Below are 21,761 nucleotides of genomic sequence, written 5' to 3'. Positions count from 1 at the left end.
AGGGTTGGGCAGGCTTCAGAGTAGCACTGAACTCCTTAGTTCACTCCAGTGCTCTGCATGCCCCACCAAGAGGCAAGCTTTAAGGTATATTGGTGCCTGGAGGTGGAACAGCCAGACTGCAATTCCCCCAAGCCGAAGGAAGCAGGCAAGGATAGCTTAATTGTGCAAATTGTAATGCCTTGGGGTGGTATCCTTCTGAGGAATTCTGTGTTGCCCAAAAGCTTGCATCCTTTGTCACACTTAGCCAACTTTATGACTTGCCTCTCCCTTAAAATTTAGATTCCCCCACACACACCCTTGCACTCACTTCCACCCCCAGGGATGCCTGCATAGCATTTATGCCTCCATTAAGCTTGGAGATCCATCACTCAGAAGTAGAGTAGGGATTTTGCATGCAGAAGGTTCCAGTGGTAGGCAGTGGTAGTGTCAAGGTTTTTTTGCATGCAGAAGAATGTAGGAGATCCCTGGCAGCATCGCTCGGTGGGGAGAGACGGCCTGCCTGTAACCTTGGAGGATTGCTGCCAGCCACTGTGGATCATACTGAACTAGAGGGATCAAAGGTTCGTCCTAGTTGGAGGAAATGGCTGGTCTGGCAGAAGAGGGGCCAGAGATGGAATTCTGGGATCAAAAATGATGGTCTGGAAAAACTTCCAGAAAATCCTTGGGAAAATGTCCCCATGCAATTTTTATCTGTACAAAATTTGCATTACAGTTTTTCTGAATTCAGGTTTTCCTGAGGCCCAAATTATGATCTGATTTAGCATGCTATTTGACCTGTACATAAGCTTTGAAAAACCCACCTGTTTTCAGTAAGACAAATCAGTACTTGTGTGTGCGTGTGTGTGCGCGCATGTGCTTCCTAGGGAGAATCGCCTGGACAACATTACTTACCACTTTTGAGATTGCTGATCTTGCCTAACACTGCTTCAGCATCCGTTACCTGCGACGTATGCATCCTATGAAACCACAAATTTTTAGAAGTGGGAAACTTTCCACGGGGGGGGGGGGGGAGTGTGGAATTCCTTTCTGGGAAGGTTTTTGTTCTAGAAAAATGTCAACTCACAGCTGGTAGGGTCTCTCAGTCCCCTTGCGAACTCTCGGTGCATAATTAAGCTGTGGAATTCTCTGCCACGGGTTGTGGTGAGGGCCACTAGCTTAGATGGCTTCAAATGGGGCTTAGACAAATTCTATAGGGCACCTCCAGCCTCGGAGGCCAGATACCTCTCAATAGCATTGCAGGGGAGCAACCACAAGAGAGAGGGCATGCCCTCACCCCCTGCCTGTGGGCTTCTTGGAGGCATCTGGTGGGCCACTGTGTGAAACAGGATGCTGGACTTGATGGGCATTCTTGGGCCTGATCCGGCAGAGCTGTTTGCTTGTTCAGAGGACTCTTTGCCTTGGAAAGGAAAAGCCAGCCGTCTTCATAAGCTGCAAGGGCTCTCTCCCAATCTGGGCTTCATGTGAAGGAGAGCATGGAGCTGCCCGCCAGCTGCTGCAGTGATTTGGAAGGGGCCATTCTTTGGGCTGGGGCTGTCCTAGTCATCTTGGCTTGTTCCAGGAATTGGCACTCAGGGATGGCTCCGTCCTCCTCTGTAGCAAAGTTGGCAGGGAATCGAAGGAACCCTCTTGCCATGGCTAGCTAATAGTTTGCTCTTTGCCGAAAGCTGTTTCCCCCAGGGATTGGTGGCAGCAGCCTCCGTCAGATGTGGGGATCTCAGGAAATTTTGAATTGGGAAATTTTCCAGAAATGCTCAATTTCACTGTATCAGTTTTCCTGCTCCCCTCAAGAGATTATGATTTGACTGGCAGGTTTTGATTGTCTTTTTAAATTTTTAATTCTTCTTAAAAAACAAAACCAAACCCCACTTACTACCTTCTTGTTTACAAATAGCATATAGATGCACTCACAGCTTCCTAGGGACAATCAACTCCAAAACATTATTTACAACTTCCGTCACTAGCTCACTCCCAGTTTAGGAGCAATCTCTCTACTGGGGCTAAATCCGAGGAAAGCATAGAGTAACACACACACACACACACCCCCCCGCTCCTTCATGTACCCATTAATTGTTACTGGTGTGTTTCATGGAGCAATGGATTTCTAGAAATGGAAAATGTTTCCATGGAAAACTTTCAGCCCCACACTTCAGACCTCAGGCCCAATCTGGCCTGCCCTGTGGCGTGGCATCCCTGGGTGGGTGGGTGGGTTTCCTCTCTCCTTTTGTCACTGGAAGCAGATGTGACATCAGGCAGCTAGTGGAAGGGTGTTTCAGCCACTGTAACTTTGGTGATCGGAGGTGGTCCTGCAGGAAGTGTGTTTCCTTCTTTAAAGCACATTTCCATCTGTTATAATGTGTTAAAGCTTTGGTTCAAACTGAAATACAGATTGAGACTCAGTACGAAAGAGATCCTTTAGTTTTTAACACATGCATGACAAACGTGACTGTCTATGTTCACGCAATCAAAAACGGTGTTCTACCCGGGTTTGCGAGCTGTTTGTGCTCAAGATCTTGGTTGTGTGGAAGCAAGGTAAGAGGAATGTCTGGGGAGAAGTGATTGTGTGGGAAGCAAGGTAAGAGGGAAAGCCACCAGGGTGGATAAAAATCAATGGTTTGGTTTTTTAAATGTAAAAATCTGATTTTTTATTTATTAAATGCTTCTTGGGGGGAAATTCTATCTAAAGATAGTTTTCTAGACTATTTAGGGCAATTTTTCTATCTAGAAGAGGACCAAAAATGAAACCTTCATCCGGTTGTAAATATTAAGATTATAATAGCAAGAATGAGTCTTTATGTTAAAAAACAAACAAAAACCCATGATTTAAATCTAGTCTTACTGACTAGTGATTTAAATTGTGATTTGAATTGATTGGATTTTAATCAAATCCACCCCGAAAGCCTCCCAGGTTTTCCTCCTCCCTTACTTCCACACAACCAGAAACTGAGCACACACAGCTCCCGAACCCACATAGGCCACAGTTTTTGATTGTGTGTCGGTGTGTAAAAAACCGGTTCCTAGTGGGAGCCTCCTCCCCGTCCTGACTTCTGTCTTTCCAACCAGGCCCCCATAAGGACTAGGCACTTGGTTGCATTTGGTTTGAGCAAACGAGTTCTCAGCCATGGTTGACGGAGGCAGTAGCCAGCCCACTGAAACCCTACTGAAAGCGAGAGCCGGCTCAAGACCAGGCGGTGGCTTTGGCAAGAGGTGGCCCCTCCGGCTTGCTGCTGCTCCTCCTAGCCGGCCCACCTTGGCTTCTGCTCCCTTCACCGGGGCCCTGGGTCTTTTTCTGCTGGTGGCTCCCCACGGCCAGCTGGTCGGGCCTCCTGCCTGGCTAGAGAATGTGTTCCTGGAGCCAGGGCAGGGAAGGAATGCGGGTGCTGGTGTGGCCGGTTCGGCTGCATTGCGGTCGGGATGGATTAGATCACGCCACTTGCACCGTGCAGCTGCCTCTCCCGGGCTCCTTCGCTGCTGTCCTTCGTGCCTCCATTACGGGCTTGGCCGCAGCTGCCTGCGAGGGGCTCCTGTCTTAGCCAGCAGCTATCATGCTGCTCCCTGCAGATCTCTGTGTTGGCAGGTAGCACTGCTCCTGCTTCATTCTTTTCCCCTGCACCCCAGTGGCCTCTCCCGGAAGTATTCAATCGCCAGCTGTAAAACAGACAGGCCAGGGCTCATGGGCCGTCCTGGCTGGCTGGTTCCTGGGAGCGTGACCTGCGGCTGGCTGGCTTCTCTGCGTGCCCCGGTGGATTCCTGTATGCAGCACTAAATGGGTTGCATAACCGAGATCGGGAGACGCTCTTCTGCAGGCTGTGGGTCTGGCCACAAGGTGGCACTGTGTTATAACAGCCTGCTGCCAACCCCTATATATAATCTGGTTTTGCAGCGAGTCATAGGAATTGCATCGGAAGCTGCCTTCTGAGTCAGTGCTCTGTCTAGCTCAGTATTGTCTGCACTGATTGGCAGCAGCTCTCCAGGGTTTCAGGCAGGCATCTTTCCCAGCCCTGCCTGGAGATGCTGCCAGGGATTGAACCTGGAACTGTCTGCACGCAAAGCAGACACTCGAATAGTGAGCTACAGGCCTAACCTTGCTAGAAGTTCTTCTGGGGGTGGAAGGCAATTGGAAGTGGGCAGATTTTGCCTGGCATCTTTAGCTGCCAATTCCAGCATGTAGCTCCATTTTGGGCTACTTGCTACTCTCATTTTATTCATTTATTATATTTATGATATTTATTTATTTTTAAGAACATTTGTTAAAAGTGAGCCCAAGACACAGGCCCCCTGATAGGCAGGATATGGATTGGAAGTGTACTTACTGCTAGATCTGTATTCAACATCACACAGGAAGCTGCCTTATGCTGAGTCAGACCTTTGGTCCATGTAGCTTAGTATTGTCTACACTGACTGGCAGCAGCTATCCTGGGTTTCAGACAGAGTGGGGTCTTTCCCAGCCCTGACTGGAGAAGCTTTCAGGGACTGAACTGGTGATTTTCCGTATGCAAAGCCGATGCAACCGCCCTACTTGCGGATAACTGCCTATGGACACTGTGTGAGTGTTGAGCATAATATAGGAGTAGGGCTTTAGAATATTTCATATAATTTTGTTGATATGATCTTTAACAGCCCTGTAAGGTAGTTCGTATTACAGTTACGGAGCAGAAAGGTGGCGTCACAAGAGTGACTTGCCTAAGGTGGCCTTGTGAGTTCACGACAGTGGCGGGATTTGAACCCAGGGCTCTAGCTTCTGCCGCAACTCTGGTGCAAAAGTGCTTTTTCAGCCAAGTCCAGTTCTCCAAGTGCATTTTACCTTTAAAATTTAAGGCCTTTTATTTACTTCCAGTGGCCATTTCCAGGCTGAAAGTGGGAAAGGGAGAATTTTAAATGTGTGGCCGAGATCTTTGTGTGTGATTCCTAGCTGAAATCCCCTTCTTCAGATCTGCTTGAAGATGCTGCAGTAAGCTCCTTCGAGAGCTCTGTCTCCCCCGCCTCAAGTTACCAATGGCGGGCCTTGACAAGTTTTCTTTGGACCTCGGAGCCAGACAATGGATGCTTGGCAAAATTACCCAGCTTAGTGACAGATATTTTAGAGGGTGAATGGGTGTCTCTTTATCCTTTTTACAAGCAGCACAACAGAACCAGGGCAGCCTGAGTCCAATAAAGATGCTATTTAATAATTGTTCCTCGGAATATCCTAGTCTAGGTGCCATGGTTCCCTGGCGCCTGGGATTTGTCAAGCCCTGAACCTGGGGCCTTCTGGGGCTATGATGTCTGCAGGAGCTCGTGAGGAGTGTGTCAGTTTCTGGCGTTCTGAGGGGAGCGCTATTATTATTATTATTATTATTATTATTATTAATTCGATTTCTATACCGCCCTTCCAAAAATGGCTCAAGGCAGTTTACACAGAGAAATAATAAATAATAAATGAGCCATTTGGGGACAGGGGTCCCTGTCCCCAAATGGCTCACAATCTAAAAGAAACATGATACACACCAGCAACAGTCCCTGGAGGGGTACTGTGCTGGGGGTGGATAGGGCCAGTTACTCTCCCCCTGCTAAATAAAGAGAATCACCATGTTAAAAGGTGCCTCTTTGCCCAGTTAGCAGGGATAGTGGCTGGCCTGTCTTTCAAGGTCCCCGCTTGGCATAAGCAACCCAGTTTTGGCTGGAGGATCCCATTTCCAAAGCTAATCTCTCTTCTGGCTGGGTGCCCTTCCTTCCGAAACGTTTCTGGTAGGGGTGTGCAGGGAACCGTCCAGCCCCCCATCGAACCCGTCCCGGACTGGTCTGCAAACTTTTTTTTAAAAAAAATTAAAGAAGTTTTTAAGTACCTTTAGCCCCTTCAGGGGGCTTGCTGATGCCGGGGGGGGTGTTTCGGCGCGGGTTCCCTCTCCCCCCGCCGGCCTTCCTCATCACCGCTGCAGCCCATCGCGGCTGGGTAAACTGAGGCCTCGCAGAGGGCATTGGCGAATGCATGGCAGCCGCACGCTCGGACCGAGGCTTGAAAGGGCCGAAAAGGCTCAGTTTACCCGGCCGCAGCGGTGATGAGGAAGGCCGGCGCGGGGAGAGGGAACCCGCACGGGGACACACACACCCCCGCAGCATCAGCAAGCTTCCCGAAGGGGCTAAAGGTACTTAAAAACTTCTTTAATTTAAAAACAAAAAGTTCGCGGACCGGCCAGACTGGACCCGGCGGTCCGGTTCCGGTCTGAAAGAACCAGGGGGTGGTTCGGTTCACCGCTGGACCGGTTCGCAGATCCCTAGTTTGTGGCTTCAGCAGCCAGATGTGCCAGCTGCCTAGCCGCAGGTCTGTGTGTTCCACTCAAGCAACCATGGGGACAATTTTGTCTCTTGGCGTGGAGGGGCCACTCTTTGGTCTGCCAAAAGCAGGGTCTGTCAACCTGAGTCTCCCAACTGTTGGACTACAATTCCCATCATCCACAGCTCTCACTGGCAATGATGAGAGCTGTAATCTAACAACTGGGAGACTCTGCCACCCTTAGCCTAAATCAGGGGGGAGTGCGAGTGTAGGCAATGTTGGCTCTCCAGCTGTTGCTGAACTACAATTCCCATCACCCCCGCCACAATTTATTGGCGGATGTAGCTGAAAATTGTGTTACTCAGTGCTTGGTTAGTTTTTCTAATGGCTGCCATCGCTGGCCAAGTAGCCACCTGGCTTCCAGTTCCTCCCACCAGAGGTTCTCAAACTTACGGTCCTCAGATGATGCTGTTGGACTACAACTCCCATTGACCCCTGCTGCAAAGACCATTGTAATGGGATGATGGGAATTGTAGGCCAACATTATTTGAAGGCCCAGGTTTGAGAACGTCTGCCTTCCACAGAACGTGGGCTGTTGACTTCTAATGTCGCACGGGGAGACCATGCCCTTCTAACTTGGTCCACCTTTCCAGGTGAAAGAGCTAGTCTTGGACAATTGTCGCTCAGACGATGGGAAGATTGGCGGGCTTTCCTCGGACTTTGAAAATCTCGAATTCCTCAGTATGATCAACGTCAACCTCCTCTCAGTCTCCAATCTGCCCAAGCTCAATAAACTCCGGAAGGTAAGTGGCCAGGCTGGAGATAGCTGAAAAGGGGTCCTGTTTTCAGGAAATGCAAGATTTCTTTTTATCCTGTATAATGAGGATTCTTGGCAACCGTTCAGGGTTTGGGAAGATGCCGAACACTTCGTGTCTGTTGTGTCACAGTCCTGTAAAGTAGGCAGGGACCATTCAAGTCTTGTAGCTCTGACCCAACCAAAATTGGGTCCCCAGAACATCACAAACTAAGATTCTAGACATCATGGTGGTGGCGTAAAGCCCGAAAGTTGGCTTGATCCAGCCTACTTGGTGGAGAATTCTGTCTCCCATCAGAAGCCTGCCTAGCTTTCTTGCAGATTCGTGTTAATAGTACTGCCATAAGAGATTCCTGCACGGAGCAGGTGGTTGGTCTAGAAGACCTCAAAGGTCCCTTCCAACTCTCAACATCCCCTTATTCTCTTCAGCTCTGCCAATACACCAGCATTCTCATAGCACTGTTGGGATCTTCCCTGGCATCTTCTCTCACCACCTGACTCTCGCTGGAGCAAGGCTTCAAATACTGGCTTTTAATGTTGGGATGGGCATGTTGCAGAAAGAGGTAGCACAGGTGTGGTCATTCCCAGCCGGAGCCACTGATGGAGAGTTAAACTCTTCAGCAGAGAAACTTGCCCTTCTGTTCTGGAGCTTGTGGCTTGGATTGAGCGCTTACCCACTACCTTCCCTGTAACAAGAATCCCCAGGGGTTGACTACAACTCCCATCATCCCCAGCAAAGGCCATTGCAGCTGGGGATGATGAAAGTTGTAGTCAGTTTCTAGGGATCCCTGTTACATGGAACATTGGTTCCTGATTCTCCAGAGACCTAAGATCAGGGGTTCCCAACCTGTGTCCCCCTGTGTACTACAAATCCCATCATCCCTGGCCACAAAGAGAACCCCTGCAGTCATTCACTCTGTACCGACACTTTATGAAACCAATTAGAACATTAATAAAAGCAGTACATACATAGTGGACATCAGTATAGAATAAATTGCCAGTCTAGTGGTCTTGGCCTACCTTGCCAGGCTGTTGTACTGAGAGGTAAAGCATTACGTTGCTCTAGACCAGGGTCTCTCAACGTGTGGGTCCCCGGATGGTATTGGACTTCAACTCTCATAATCCCCAGCCCCAGTGGCCTTTGGTTGGGAATTATGGGAGTTGAACTCCAATTACATCTGGGGACCCGCACGTTGAGGATCCCTGCTCTAGACCAACCCCCTGCTCCGTGCAGGAATCTCCTATGACCGTACTCTTAACACAGATCTGCAAGGAAGCTAGGCAGGCTTCTGATGGACACAGAATTCTTCACCAGACTGGATCTCATTGTCTGCATTTGGCCAGAAGGGCTCTGAGTGGTGTGATGGGCCCCAGCTGGCTTGCAGCCCTGGATTTTAGAAATTCCTCAAGAAGCCATTTTCCCCCCTTTGCATTATTATGCATGCCAAGGTAGAGGCTCTGATTAGGGTGAATGCCAGAAGTTTTTAACCATTTCCCAGCAGCAGGGGGAGTGTGGCTTGTGTTTCCACCTCGTGCTGCTTCATGTGGCTGTTTTTCTGGCCTCTGGCTGCTATCCCACAGGTGAGGTTGGGGCTTCCCTTCACAAGGGAGGTGGATGAAGCGGGGGGTGAATATGGGGGTCACTCAAAGCTGAATTTCGTTTGCATCCCAAAACATATTCATCCTCTTAAAATTGTGAACCGCCCAGGGACATTTTGTATTGAGTGGTATATAAATGCACTAAATAAAATATCTGTCGCCCGCCTTGCAGTGTTGAGGGCATGTCACAAAAATGAATGTGAAGGTGTTCCGAATAAACATTAACTCTCTTTGGGGTTTTCTAAAGTCCTGCACAGAAATTAGGTACAGTCCATGCCTCCCACAGACCTGCAAGCTTCGTACTTCACAAACTTCCCATATTCTGCATAATGTTGTTCTGCTTGTTGTGGGTGGGAACCATGCAGGACGCTGGAATCTTCTTCCTCTTCTCCCCCCGCCCACTTACGGAAACCTCTCCTTGCTCTCCTCTGCTCCTGCCAGCACTTCAGTTTGATACTTCCCCTGATTCTCCATGCAGTCTCTTAACACAGTCACAAGGTGTAGAAACTGGACTTTAAAAAAAATTAAAAACATATGTTGAGTCCTGGGGTGCTGATTTCTATTCCAGGTTCTAATTTTCCATGTTTGTTATATATATTTCCACAGATCAATTCATAATGCAGTGCACTGATTCAGGGGTTCTCAAACTTGGGTCTCCAGATCTTGTTGGACTACAATTCCCATCATCCCTGACCACAAAGAGAACCCCTGCATCAATTCATTCTGTAAAGACACTAACAAACTAATTAGAACACTAATAAAAGTGGTACATAGTTGACTAATAAAAGTGGTACATAGTTGTATAAAATGAACTACCAGTCTAGCAGTGTTGGCCTACCTTTCCAGGCTGTTGTACTGAGAAGTGAAGCACTTAGTGCTATTTAACAGGTAATCCTCACAAGCACAGAACAGGATTAGAACTCTGTTCTTGGAGAGGTGGGACTCTGGCTGCAGACTTCTCCTAAAATGGAGTTGGGGAGGAGATTAAACATCCACTGTGTAATGTCTGGAAACAGCTTGGAGATTATGCTTAACTCTCTATTTCTGTGTGTTGTCTGGACTGCTCTTAGAAATACCCACAGACGGATGTGTAACGTACGTGTGTGTATGTGTGTTCAAAAGTAACCTTTGGTGGTGCATCTTTTGCATCCCCCTCGCTAGCTGGAACTGAGTGACAACCGCATTTCCGGGGGCCTGGAAGTCTTGGCGGAGAAGACCCCCAACCTGACCCACCTGAACCTGAGTGGGAACAAAATCAAATATTTCAACACGTTGGAACCCCTGGTGAGTATTTATTTTATGTATTTATTTATTAGAAACATTTAATATACCACCTACTCCAAAGTGCACAAAAACATGCAAACAAGGCAACATTAAAAAATTACATTCTAAATTAAAAACTAAAGTAACTAACAAAAACAAATGAAGTAAACTACAGGGCAAAAACCTGGTGAAAAAGAAGTCTTCAATGGAGATCTGAAGATCAGTAAGGAAGGGGCTAGACGAATCTGAAGGGGAAGAGAGTTCCAAAGGAGCGGGGCAGCAACCAAAAAGGCCCTTTCCCGGGTCCTAGAGCCCCGAACATCTCTGAAATCAGGGACCTACAAAAGGGCCATCTGAGATGATCTAACCGGGCGGGATGTAACTGGGTGGGAGAGGCAGGTTTGAGTAGACAACTGCTGTTGCCCTGCAGATGTGGAGGATCCGGGTTTGAAAGGGAGTGGAGCGAGCCAACGACATACCCAGCTCTCCTTGCCTTTATCGTTCAATTCTTATACTGCATTTCGCTAAACAAATCTCAAGGCCTTCTCTTTTGCCTGTGGGTGAAGCCAGGAGGTGAAGAGGAAGGAATGACCCGTGAGCAGGGTTCCCTGTAAGAAGGATCCCCAGATGTTGTTGATGACAATTCCCAGCTCCAGCAGCCTTTGGCTGGGGATTGTGGGAGTTGTAGTCTACAACATCTGGGAATCCCTCCCTGCCCTAGGGTTCAGGGTACCAGCACATTCATTCCTGAATGCCTCTGTATGCATGCCGCCCTTTCCTGCGGTAAGCAATAGGCACTCTCACTGTAGACTGTGCGTAGAGCAACATTTTAAAACTTCTAATCAAGTAGCTGGCTCTCATTGTCACAACTAGAAGATGGCATCTGATGACTGCCCATCTCCATAACATGCATAATAAATCCTCCCAAGCCAGGATGGACAATGCTTCTGCTTGAAAATATCATTGGCTTGCTCCCAGTGGCAAGGACAAGTTGCTAGCAGTGTTCCTTCTAAGGTGTGTGCACGTTCACACACTCACAGGTTTTGGGATGTCTGCTCAGTTAAGTTCGGATCCCGCTCAGGTTGAATCAGGAAGGCCCCACTCTGGATGCAGGTGCGCGCACACTGCCTTGTCTTGTGGTAGCAAGCATGACTTGTCCCCATTGCTAAGCAGGGTCCGCCCTGGTTGCATCTGAATGGGAGACCTGATGTGTGAGCACTGCAAGATATTCCCTCAGGGGATGGAGCCGCTCTGGGAAGAGCAGAAGGTTCCAAGTTCCCTCCCTGGCAGCATCTCCAAGATAGGGCTGAGAGAGATTCCTGCTTGCAACCTTGGAGAAGCCGCTGCCAGTCTGTGAAGACAATACTGAGCTAGATGGACCAATGGTCTGACTCAGTATATGGCAGTTTCCTATGTTCCTGCCACCCAGAACAAAACTCATTCCACGCACAGATCAAAAATATTAGAGAGATCACTGGTCCCCTGCCTCAGTGAACATGAGAAGCACCCTGTTTTCCACAGTGGCCCATAGGTGCCTCTGGGAAGCCCACAAGCAGGCAAAGGTGGCATGCACTCTCTCCTGGTGTTGCTTCCCTGCAACTGGCAGGATTTTGCCAGAGGGAGAGACAAAGGGGGCTATGTCAGTCGCTGGAACGTTCCTGTAAGGTAGGCCAGCATGCCGCAGTTGGGGAGGCTGGCGATTGTGGTAAGATGCAAAAGAGACAAAAGAAAAGAAAACCCTATATGGATTCGACAGTATACGCGAGCATTAACAGAGAATCCAAGCAGCATATCCTGATATTTTGATACAATCATAATAAAAGCCATGTGATTAAAAGACTATGCCGTTGCATAAGTTCTGGTAATACTAGATTAATGAAAATAGATCTGTGTCTTACCAATGGCTACTAGTTTGGTGGTTGTGGGCCACCTCCAGCCTCAGAGGCACGATGCCTCTCAATACCAGTTGCAGGGGAGCAACAGCAAGAGAGAGGGCAGGCCCTCACCTCTTGCCTGCTGGCTTCTCAGAGACGTCTGGTGGGCCACTGTGGGAAACAGGATGCTGGACTAGATGGGCCTTCTTGGGCCTGATCCAGCAGGGCTGTGCTTATGTTTCAATAAAATTTATATAAAACAATAATTAAAACAGTCTCTTTATGTCCAACTTGGAAAACTGGACCCAATAGTTAATTTTGAAGAGGTCACATTGCTGATAAAACAGGAGTTCAAGTGGGAATCCCCAAGATGAAGTCCCATGTAGTAACTTCTGCCAACGCCTGTTGAGTCCTTTATGCTCACCATAAGCGTTGTCTTCAGCGGCAGTTTCCGGGAGACTCTCTTGACTAGTGGAATCTACCCACCATGAGGGCTGAGCTGTTGTTCGCTTTTCTCTTCGGCAAGAGAGATCGGGTTGCAAAATCGGTGTTCCTTGTCCCCTTTGTCGGATTTTGCTGTCCTTGGTTGCCGATGCTGGCTTCCCGTAGCTCGGGGCGGGTTGCCCAGCTACGTCCCGCTGACCCTTCTTACCCCCCTGCAGAAAAAGCTGCCCCACCTACGGACCCTGGACCTCTTCAACTGCGAGGTGACGAACCTGAGCAACTACCGCGACAGCGTCTTTGCCCTCCTTCCCCAGCTCACCTACCTGGACGGCTTTGACGCCAACGAAAAGGAGGCCCCGGACTCCGAGCCGGAAGCAGACGGGCTGGACGACGAATATGACGAGAATGGCGATGGTGAGGGAGGGGCCCTCTGGGTCTGTTCTCGCACACCAGTTTCAAGAATGAAAAGTCCGGGTCGGGCCAACACGGGGGCGGGGGGAGGAGCTGGTCTTGTGGTAGCAAGCATGACTTGTCCCCTCTGCTAAGCAGGGTCTGCCCTGGTTTTCATTTGGATGGGAGGCTACATGTGAGAACTGTTAAGATATTATCCTCAAGGGAAGATCTCTGGTTCAGTCCTTGGCCAGGGGAGGATTAACCTTTTTGCTGCCTTTTTTAAAAAAGAGAGAGAGAGAGAGAGAGCTCGGGGGGGGGGGGTAAGGGGAAAGGCCCCCCCCTTCACTTTATTTATTTTTTATTTTTTTATTTTTTTTGGCAGCAGTAGCTGCGGGAAGAGTCACTGCCAGTGTTCCCTCTAACAGGGATCTCCAGGTGGTGTTGACGACAACTCCCAGAATCCCCAGCTAGAATGGCTTTTGCTTGGGGATTCTGGGAGTTGTCGGAAATCTCGCTCCTTGCAGCCAGCCACTGTGCCCCGTCCCGCTGCCGGCAGTGGCAATCTTTAGGGGGCGAAGGGGGGAACTTTCCCCTTGCCCGGTCGGCCCCCTCCCCGCAGCCGCTGCCGCCACCACTCCTCAGATTTTGCCGCCGTAGGCAGATGCCTCTCCTGCCTCAGTGTTAAACCGCCATCGTCCCTGGCAGCATCTCCAGCTAGGGAACGACTCCGGCCTGGAACCTTGGAGAATTGCTGCCAGTCGGTGTAGACCTTACTAAACTACATGGCCCAATGGTCTGACTTGGTGTAAAGCAGCTTCTGGTGTTCCTGTTACCCTGACACTCTAATCCAGGCCTGCTCAACTTAGGCCCCCCAGCTGTTTTTGGATTACAATTCCCAGAATCCCCAGCCACAGTGGCCAGTAGCCAAGGATTATGGGAGTTGTAGGCCAACATCTCCAGGAGGGCCGAAGTTGAGCAGGCCTGCTCTAGTCTAATATCAGCCGACCTGTGTTGCTGGTCAACGAGGACTTTAGAGTCTCTGCCCCGAGGAACTTGCAACTTTAAATTTGACTGTGAGGCTAAGTAACCAAGAGGAGGGAAGGTGGAGGTCCAAAAGGGGTGCATCTGAGCTTGCTTCCAGTTGAAGCCGAGAGAAAATGGGGCACTTGGTCTCTCTGTACCCAGCATCTGGAAGTGCCCTGCAGGCTGGATTGATTTTGGAATTGAATTAAATATTCGCCAACTCCTTAAATTCATTGCATGCATACTAATTTTGTAGGTTTTCTGCATGCATGCCAATTGACTGCCCATGCTGCTAACAGATCATATCTGTTTGTAACTCAATAGAGCCTTTATCCTCCAAAAGCCCTGGACCTCACTCCAGGAACCGAATCCAGATCCTGGCTGACGGAAGTGGGGTAGAACAACCCTGCCCGCCTACTGATCTGAGATGTTTAGCTGCTGAGAAGCTGAACTACTTGATCTCCTTCTGGGGGTTGCTGTCCTCCGTCTTTCCTACCTCCCTGTCCAAATGTGGGGGATTTGGTGTATATTGTAGCACTTCCCATGAGGCAGGGGTTTTCTGGTTTGGGTCTTCAGATGTTGTTGGACTACAGCTCCCATCATCCACTGTTTGGTGTTAAGGGAGTTATAGTTGCTTCCCAGCAAGCAGGGATTCTTGAGCTTAGGGCTCCAGATGTTGGGGCTACAACTCCCATCATCAGTAATGGATGGGGTTGATAGGAGTTGTAGTCCAGCATGGTGTAGAGGTTAGAGTGTTGGACTAGGACCGGGAAGACCCGAGTTCAAATCCCCATTCAGCCATGATACTCACTGGGTGACTCTGGGCCAGTCAAGTATCTCTTGTCCTATCCTACCTTGCAGGGTTGTTGTGAGGATAAACATAAGCATGTACACTGCTCTGGGTTCCTCAGAGGAAGAGCGGGATATAAATGCAAAAAAGCAAAAAAATTAATTGAATGAATAAATTTGGGGACTCACACTTGTAAACCCTTGCCACTTGGAACCCTTCTCCTCTTCCAGACCCCACCTTCAAAACTCACCTCTTCTGTAAAATTCCTGGCTGAACCCATTTCCTTTTCCTTAAAAGCATTTTTACCCTACCTTTCTGTCTGCAAAGGACCCTCAGGGCAGGTAACAGTCCATTGGTCACTTAAAAACAAACAAACACCAACCACCATAAATTAGCATTTTAATTGTCAATACCAATTTATTGCATGCCTCAAGAGGAGCAGCAAAAATCCAGCCATGACCATGTGAGGGAGTTGGGAATGAATAGAACCTATGTTCCCCCATCCCACCCAAAGACAAAAGCACAGAGAGGCTGCACTCTAGCCTTCTAAAGGCAGATAATCTGCAACTTCCTTTTAGCTGTTGCATCCATGCCTGGCTTCTTTCTCTCTGTTTACACTGAGATTGTAAGCTGCTTGGGGCAGATGCCTGCCTGTGTTCTTCTTCGACAATGAAGTGTGATAGCATCTTCGAATGGTTGCTGCTGCACAGTGACTGCAATAAGCAGCACGGACACAGTGGCTGCAGTGTTAACCTTGAATCAAGATGAAGTTTGGGGGCAGTTGCTCTCTTGACTGTGCCTGCCTCACAGGGTTGTTGTGAGGGCAAAATTGCAGCGGGGGGGACTGCACCATCTTGAGATCCTCAGTGATAAAAACTAGTGAGGTTTTTTGTAGGGCAGAAATGAAGGCAGTGAAGAGGTGATTCTGTGGCAAGAATTGGGCCCTTGTTGCTAAGGGACGGTGAGCACATCTGACTTGGATGCCACCTATAACTTAATTTTGGTGTTGCAAAGATTTTCATGCTGGTTTCTCCTTTTATCGTTCCCTCCTTTTGAGCAGAGCTTGCTGGTGGTATCATGGGCTGAGTCCTCGCCTGACATTACCAATACTACAATGAATATTTATATACTGCTTTTCAACAAAAGCTTCCAAAGTGGCTTACATAGAGAAATAAAAATAAATTACCAGTTTGGCCCTGCTTTGGGTTCAAACACCACCCCAGGAAAACCCTTGTAGGATCTGCAACCTTGCTTCTGCCCAAAATGACACAATTAATTGCAAAGACAATCAGAATTAGGTCCCCCATACATTGCAAACTAACCGTCCAGTGATGGAAGTTTGGGGCGGTCGACAAATTTGATAAAGTTTCTAGGCCTCATGGTGGTGGAATAAAGCTTGAAAGAGAGTTGGCAGCAGTTCCGTGGCCCTTGGAAGCCTGCATAGCTTTCTCACAGATTCATGTTAATTGCTAACTCTGACTTTTAAAAGAGATTTAAAAGATGCACCTCCAACAAATCTTTAATAAGATTTGTATCTAAAATAGTATTTTAAAAGGTCTTTGTTGCAGTTTTAAATTTTTATGTTGTATTAACTGCCTGGAGATGAGAGTTGGAGCAGCACAAATAAATACTGCTGTGGGAGATTGCTCACTGCACCGGTTGAACCAGGAGATCTTCAAGGTCACTTCCAACTCTGTGGTTGCAAGTTTGTGAGGCCTACATAATTCTAGTCTGTTTGATTAAAGCTGGCATAACTCTTCCTGCATTTCATTTTAGATTGTAGGAACCGTCAAACGTGCAGTTGAATCAATAAGTCTGCATAACGTTTCCTGCTCAAACAGTGTTGCTTTGGTTAGTAAAAGTATTGCCAGAGTGTATCTCTTTTAATAGCGCAGTTCGGTTACCCACAATTCTTGCGTAACTGTAGAATCCCTGCCAGATCACTCTTCTCTCTCCCTAAATCCACTTTCTCAACTCTCTCATGGTGGGTGGGTGTTCAACCTCCCTTCCACCTCTCCCCTATCTAGAAGGCGAGGAAGATGATGATGAGGAAGAACTGGACGAGGATGTTGTAGATGACGAAGAGGATGATGAAGACCTGGACGGTGAAGAAGAGGAAGATGGGGTTGACGAAGAGGTGAGCTGATGATCTTTCTCTTTTTTCTTTTTTCTTTTCTTTTCTTTTCTTTTCTTTTTCGCATCACAAGTGTAGACATCTTCTCCAAACCCAAATGCCTTTGTGAACTCTTCTGCCCATTGAAGAACATAAGAACAGCCCTGCTGGATCAGGCCCAAGGCCTATCTAGTCCAGCATCCTGTTTCACACAGTGGCCCACCAGATGCCGCTGGAAGCCACAGGCAGGAGTTGAGGACATGCCCTCTCTCCTGCTGTTACTCCCCTGCAACTGGTACTCAGAGGCATCCTGCCTCTGTACTCAGAGGCATCAGACATTGACATAAGGTCAAGGCATGTATCATCACTGGTTTATAGTTTCACAGGGCAGTAGCAATAACAAAAAGGGAGAAACCAAAAGGTGCTATGAAATGCAAAAAGCAAGCTAAAAATTACAACGTTCTCTCCCCCCACCCACCCCTGCTCTTTTGGCATGCTGCTTTTGGGCTTTCCAAAGAAAAACTTGCAGTTGACTTTTCCATCCTAGGTAGCTCCAAACCACTTCTGTGTCCACTCTTAGATTTTTCCCTTCTGCCCCAACAGAGTTTCATTCTCACTTTACCTCCTCTCAGTTCAAAACAAAAAAGTAAAGTGCTTGTGATCCAGTTGTTTTGACTGGGAGGGAAGAAGTGAAGGCCCCTCACAGAGTGCATGGCATGTGCTGTTCTAGGCAGAAACAGGGTCTCGCACAAAATGGCTTTTCTCAGGTTCCTCTTTAATTTGGGAGCAAATGGCCCACCAGCTCCACCTCCACAAGGAACGTGTCCCGTCACAACTGCATGCAGCTTCTATAAACCTGCCATCTGTGGTGTCTGTTTAGCTCAGAATTGCCTACTCTTATGAGGAGCAGCTCTGAGCTCTCCCTGGTCTATCCCAGCCTGGGTTCCAGAGCTCCTTTTAACTGCAACTGAACAGGGGAGTTTCCATTAAACAAAATGGTGCATTTTGATTCCCAGCTTCCAGAACAAAGTCAGCTCTCTTGTACATAGTTGACCTGGGGAACTCCCTGCCACTTGATGGGAGTTATTTCTCCCCAGTCCCCACTCTCGTCCCCTCTTATTTTAAACAAGGGCTTTAGATGAAGGTTGTTGATAGCTTTTATTTAGCTTTTCGACCTGCATCTCCACAAGGGGGTCAAGATAGGCCCAGGACTATCAAAACAACTCGAGGGAGTTGAGGCAGGTGAGAGTGGGAGATCTTAAACATTAATCTTATCTTGACTTTAGGAGGAGGAGGAAGATGATGAGGATGGAGAAGAAGACGACGATGACGAAGGTGAGGAGGGTAAGTGTTGGTCCTTTTTTACTCTGCAATATGGGATGGGGGGAAAGCCATGCACTCTCCATGAAAAGGATATATAATCTGGAAGACCTTTCCTGCACATTTGGTGAGAAATAACCCTTTGCATTTGGAGAGTTCGGGGACTAAGGGACAGGGGAGCGGACAAGATAGTTGTCTTCAAATATTGGAAGGGTTGTCGCATAGAAAAAGCAGGCTAGTTCTCTGCCTATTCAACATAAAGGTTGACATTTTAAGGAAGCAGATTTAGGCTAGGTGTTAGGAAGTATTACCTGACTGCAAGAGCTGTTGGACGGTGGAACAGCCTGCCTCATGCAGTGGTGGCCTCTCCTTTGCTGGAGGTTTTCTAAGAGAGGCTGGACGGCCACCTGTCAGGGAAGCTGCAGCAGATTCCTGCACTGAGCAGGGGGTTGGACTAGAAGACCTCCAAGGGTCCTTTCCCACTCTGAAGTCTGGTGGTTTTGTGTCACGGCAAAGGCTGGATTAGGAATGGGAAAGTCCTCTGTCTGAATCGTGCCTCTGCTGTGAACCCTAGGTGGATGCAGGCAAGCCACAAACTCGCAACCCTGTTGGCAATTGAGGATAAATACCAGCCCACCTTACAGGGTTGGCTGTAAGGATTACAGCCAGCTATGGTAAAGAGTTGAAACATTCAGCGCCCAGAAGGGTAGCGGGACCCATCGTTGGGAGTTGCGTCCAGCTTTTTAAGGTCCAAAGGTGCCCTTGTGCTTTGTGGCTTCCGAAATGGGGATGGCAGGGCAACTTTTTAAAACTGAAAAATGAGCCATTTTTTGAGACTTGTTTTTGAATTTGAAAGGTGGTGTTTGAATGAGCAAGTGAATCTTTTGGGGAGGAAAAAGTGGCACATAGTGGTCAGTGTTCCTTGTGATGTTCCTCTCAGTCCCAGTTGCAGGGGAACAACCGCAGGAGAGGGGGCCTGCCCTCCCCTCTTGCCTGTGGGCTTCTCAGAGGCATCTGGTGGACCACTGTGGGAAACAGGATGCTGGACTAGAGAGGCCTTCTTGGGCCTGATCCGGCAGGGCTGTTCCTGTGTAACAAGGACTCCCAGATGCTGTTGACTACAACTCCCATCAGTCCCGGCTGCAATGGCCTTTGGCTGGGGATTATGGGAGTTGTAGTCAACGACTGGAGAACCCCTGTTCCAGAGTGTGCCTTCTGACTCCTTTTTGCTCCCTTCCCCACAGACCTCCCGCAAGGCGAGAAGCGGAAACGAGAACACGAGGATGAGGGGGAGGAAGACCCCGATGAAGAGGACGACGAGGAAGACGACTGACTGGTCCTCCTCCTCGTCAGCCAATCCATTTTGCGGACTGTGACTTTTCTGGCCTTGGCCTCCACTGTTGTGTCCCATGTGAGACTGTAACAAATTCCCACCCACCCCCACTCCTGAATCCTCAATTGCTTCCCAGACCGCACCCCTTTGTATGGCTGCAACACCACAGTATATTTTTTTAAGATGTAGAAATACGGTAGACGTTTCAGGAGATGTCGTTTGCCCCGTGCACGAAATGCTCACGTCTCGCGTGGCCCACTCACTCCCCATCTCTGGTATTTCGTGACCAAAAAGTTTTCTTACTCCGTTGCTGTGTACGATGACCCCACCACAGTGATTTCTCCGCCTCCCTCCCCAGACCTTAGTCTTTGGGGTTTATTACGGTCAGGATCACTTTTTCACTGTTCTGCCACTAATGGGGGGGGGGCACACACCAGAAGGTTCTACCGCAACCAACCCGATGACATCTTTGGATCACCGTCCCAAGACAGCTGCGGAACTCCAGGATGGAACTTGGGGCATGCAACTTCTGAAAATCCAACCGTCGGAATGGCCGTGGGTCAGCTATGGATTCTTCTGAGGGTGGGGTGTTGTGGCTCTTAAGGATTGTGGATCAGTTGGTCTCCCAGCCTCCCTGAAGACTTAAACAGCTTTGCAACATTTTTTTTTAAAGTCCCTTGTAGGCTAGGCTCTCTAGCTTGCTAGTCCTTGGCTATCGGGGGGCGGGGGGGAATGCTGCCTCAGACTCCCTGTTCAGAAAGTGGGCGGCACTTCTAAAGAGCCTTCAAGTGGTGGTCTCCTTGAAAGTAGTGAGTTGCTGTTGAAATAACGCCTTGTGTCACTCCAGCAGTCCAAGGTTCAGGGTGCTCTCCCGTGTGTCCACTAGGGGGCAGGTTCTTTGAAGAAAGGCTTGTTGAAATGGGGGCGGGGGGGGCTCGCTCCCACTCTCACTGCAGAAAAAGGCTCCTGTTAATCTTACATTCGCCCTGTGTGCCAGTCTTGCAACATTCGGAGCTGCTCTGCTATGTCCTGAACCCTGACTCCCCCTTTCCTGAATCTGTTTGGCCCATAGCCTCTCTTACTGTACCCCCAATATTTCTTGTGTATGTTTGGAAATTCCCCAGAGGGTTCTGTCTACTTGCTTTTTACAACCCACCCACCCCCGGCCCCCACCAAGGGGTGGTGGCATGGAGTGGGTGCAGAGAACAGAAGGGGTATGGGGTGTTCCTAACTTTCTAGCAATGAGTGTGTTGGTGCATTTAAGAATTCAAGGGTCAATTGCATGATCCCTATCCCTTACACTTAACCCTGGAGTATAATATGCAGAACCATTTTAGAGTGGGGGTTTTGCCACTTCTGATGACAGGTGGCACATTCTGATCCCCTGTGGGCTTTGAAAACTGCCAAAAACCTAGCACATCCAGAAGTTCTAGAGCACATGTTCTAGCTGCTGTGCTCCTTTTCTACCTGCAGGGAATCTTTCATTTTATCCAAGAAGGGTGCCCCATCTGCAGCTGGAAGTGGTATGGTCTTCTCTTCGGCCCTCCAGCTGTTTTTAGACTACAACTCCCATAATCCTTAGCCAGTGTCCCATAGCCATGGATTATGGGAGTTGTAGGCCAACATCTGCAGGAGTGCTGAAGTTGAGCAGCCCTGCCTTAGAGGTGTCCACACTGCAAATTTGGACTAAAACTGACTGGCAGGCCGTCTCAGAAAGCAAATTGTAAATTTGAGAATTGATTTTTTTTTTTTTTAAATCCCTCTCCCAGGTTCCTTCTGGGGAGGAGGAAGTGAGGACCATAACTATTATAGGTTTGTATTCAGATTATTGGGGGCAGGTTGTAACAAACTGGCACACAAGCAAGGCAAGCTGTGCAAAATCAAGTCTGACTTCAGAGGGTTTGGATGTTCCTTTTCCTTCTTGGGCAGAAGACTCTCCAGGCCTCGTTCTTGCAAAAGGCAGGCTAATGGACAATTCAGAAGATCAACATGGTGGTTTAAAACCTTCTTCCCTGTGACATCTCCTCCCTCTTGGCAGACAGTGCTTGAGTTTTATATATTAGCCCTAGCTGAAAGTGAGGTATTCATTTGGTCAAAACTAGTCCCAGAAATTTTTTTTTCCCCTGTTCAGGGGTGGTTTTTTGTTTTTGTTTTTGGGTTATTGGTTTTTGTTTTTGTTTTTTTGTCCTTTTATATCTCCTTTTTGTTAAGAAATTTGGATAAAACTTTTAATAAAAACCTCAGTTTTTAAAAACTAATTGTGCCATAGGTTGATGTTTACCTGCTGTCTTGGATGTTAGAGCCTTTTGGAGCTTTTGAGTGTGGTAAGCTTGGGAACAGATAAGATAGAATTGAAAAGCAAAGGTCACTTCTAGTTTCTTGAACCCACACTTGCACGGTGTCTAGGAATCCCAGCTGGTACCTCCTTTTATGTGCATCAAGGAATCTCTGATGTACATCTAACCCAGTGTATTGTTTCCAACAGTGTGTGGCCTCCAGGAAGCTCCAGAGCAGGCTGTGAAGGCAGTACTTCTGCTATTATTTA

The 21,761-nt window shown here is 48.4% G+C and overlaps 1 protein-coding gene across 4 annotated transcripts in view; it reads left to right on the top strand.

Annotated features, from left to right (window-relative positions):
• LOC128347156 (acidic leucine-rich nuclear phosphoprotein 32 family member B-like) overlaps positions 1-21,474 on the top strand; it is a 30,008-nt gene extending 8,534 nt beyond the window's left edge. For 2 of the 4 annotated variants that reach the window (XM_053301354.1, XM_053301357.1), the window contains exons 2-7: positions 6,904-7,053; positions 9,825-9,947; positions 12,463-12,658; positions 16,478-16,587; positions 17,850-17,907; positions 19,128-21,474. In XM_053301354.1, the coding sequence (XP_053157329.1) occupies positions 6,904-7,053; positions 9,825-9,947; positions 12,463-12,658; positions 16,478-16,587; positions 17,850-17,907; positions 19,128-19,216 (726 nt within the window). In that variant the 3' untranslated portion in view covers positions 19,217-21,474. The remainder of the gene's footprint in view (positions 1-6,903; positions 7,054-9,824; positions 9,948-12,462; positions 12,659-16,477; positions 16,588-17,849; positions 17,908-19,127) is intronic. The other 2 variants (XM_053301356.1, XM_053301355.1) reach the window with 2 other exon arrangements.
• The last annotated feature ends 287 nt before the right edge of the window (positions 21,475-21,761 follow it).

The sequence above is a fragment of the Hemicordylus capensis genome, chromosome 2 (assembly GCF_027244095.1).
Source record: "Hemicordylus capensis ecotype Gifberg chromosome 2, rHemCap1.1.pri, whole genome shotgun sequence".
NCBI classification, from domain to species: Eukaryota; Metazoa; Chordata; class Lepidosauria; order Squamata; family Cordylidae; genus Hemicordylus; species Hemicordylus capensis.
The sequence above is the reverse complement of the archived record's forward strand: the minus strand, read 5'-3'. Positions and strand labels throughout refer to the sequence as shown.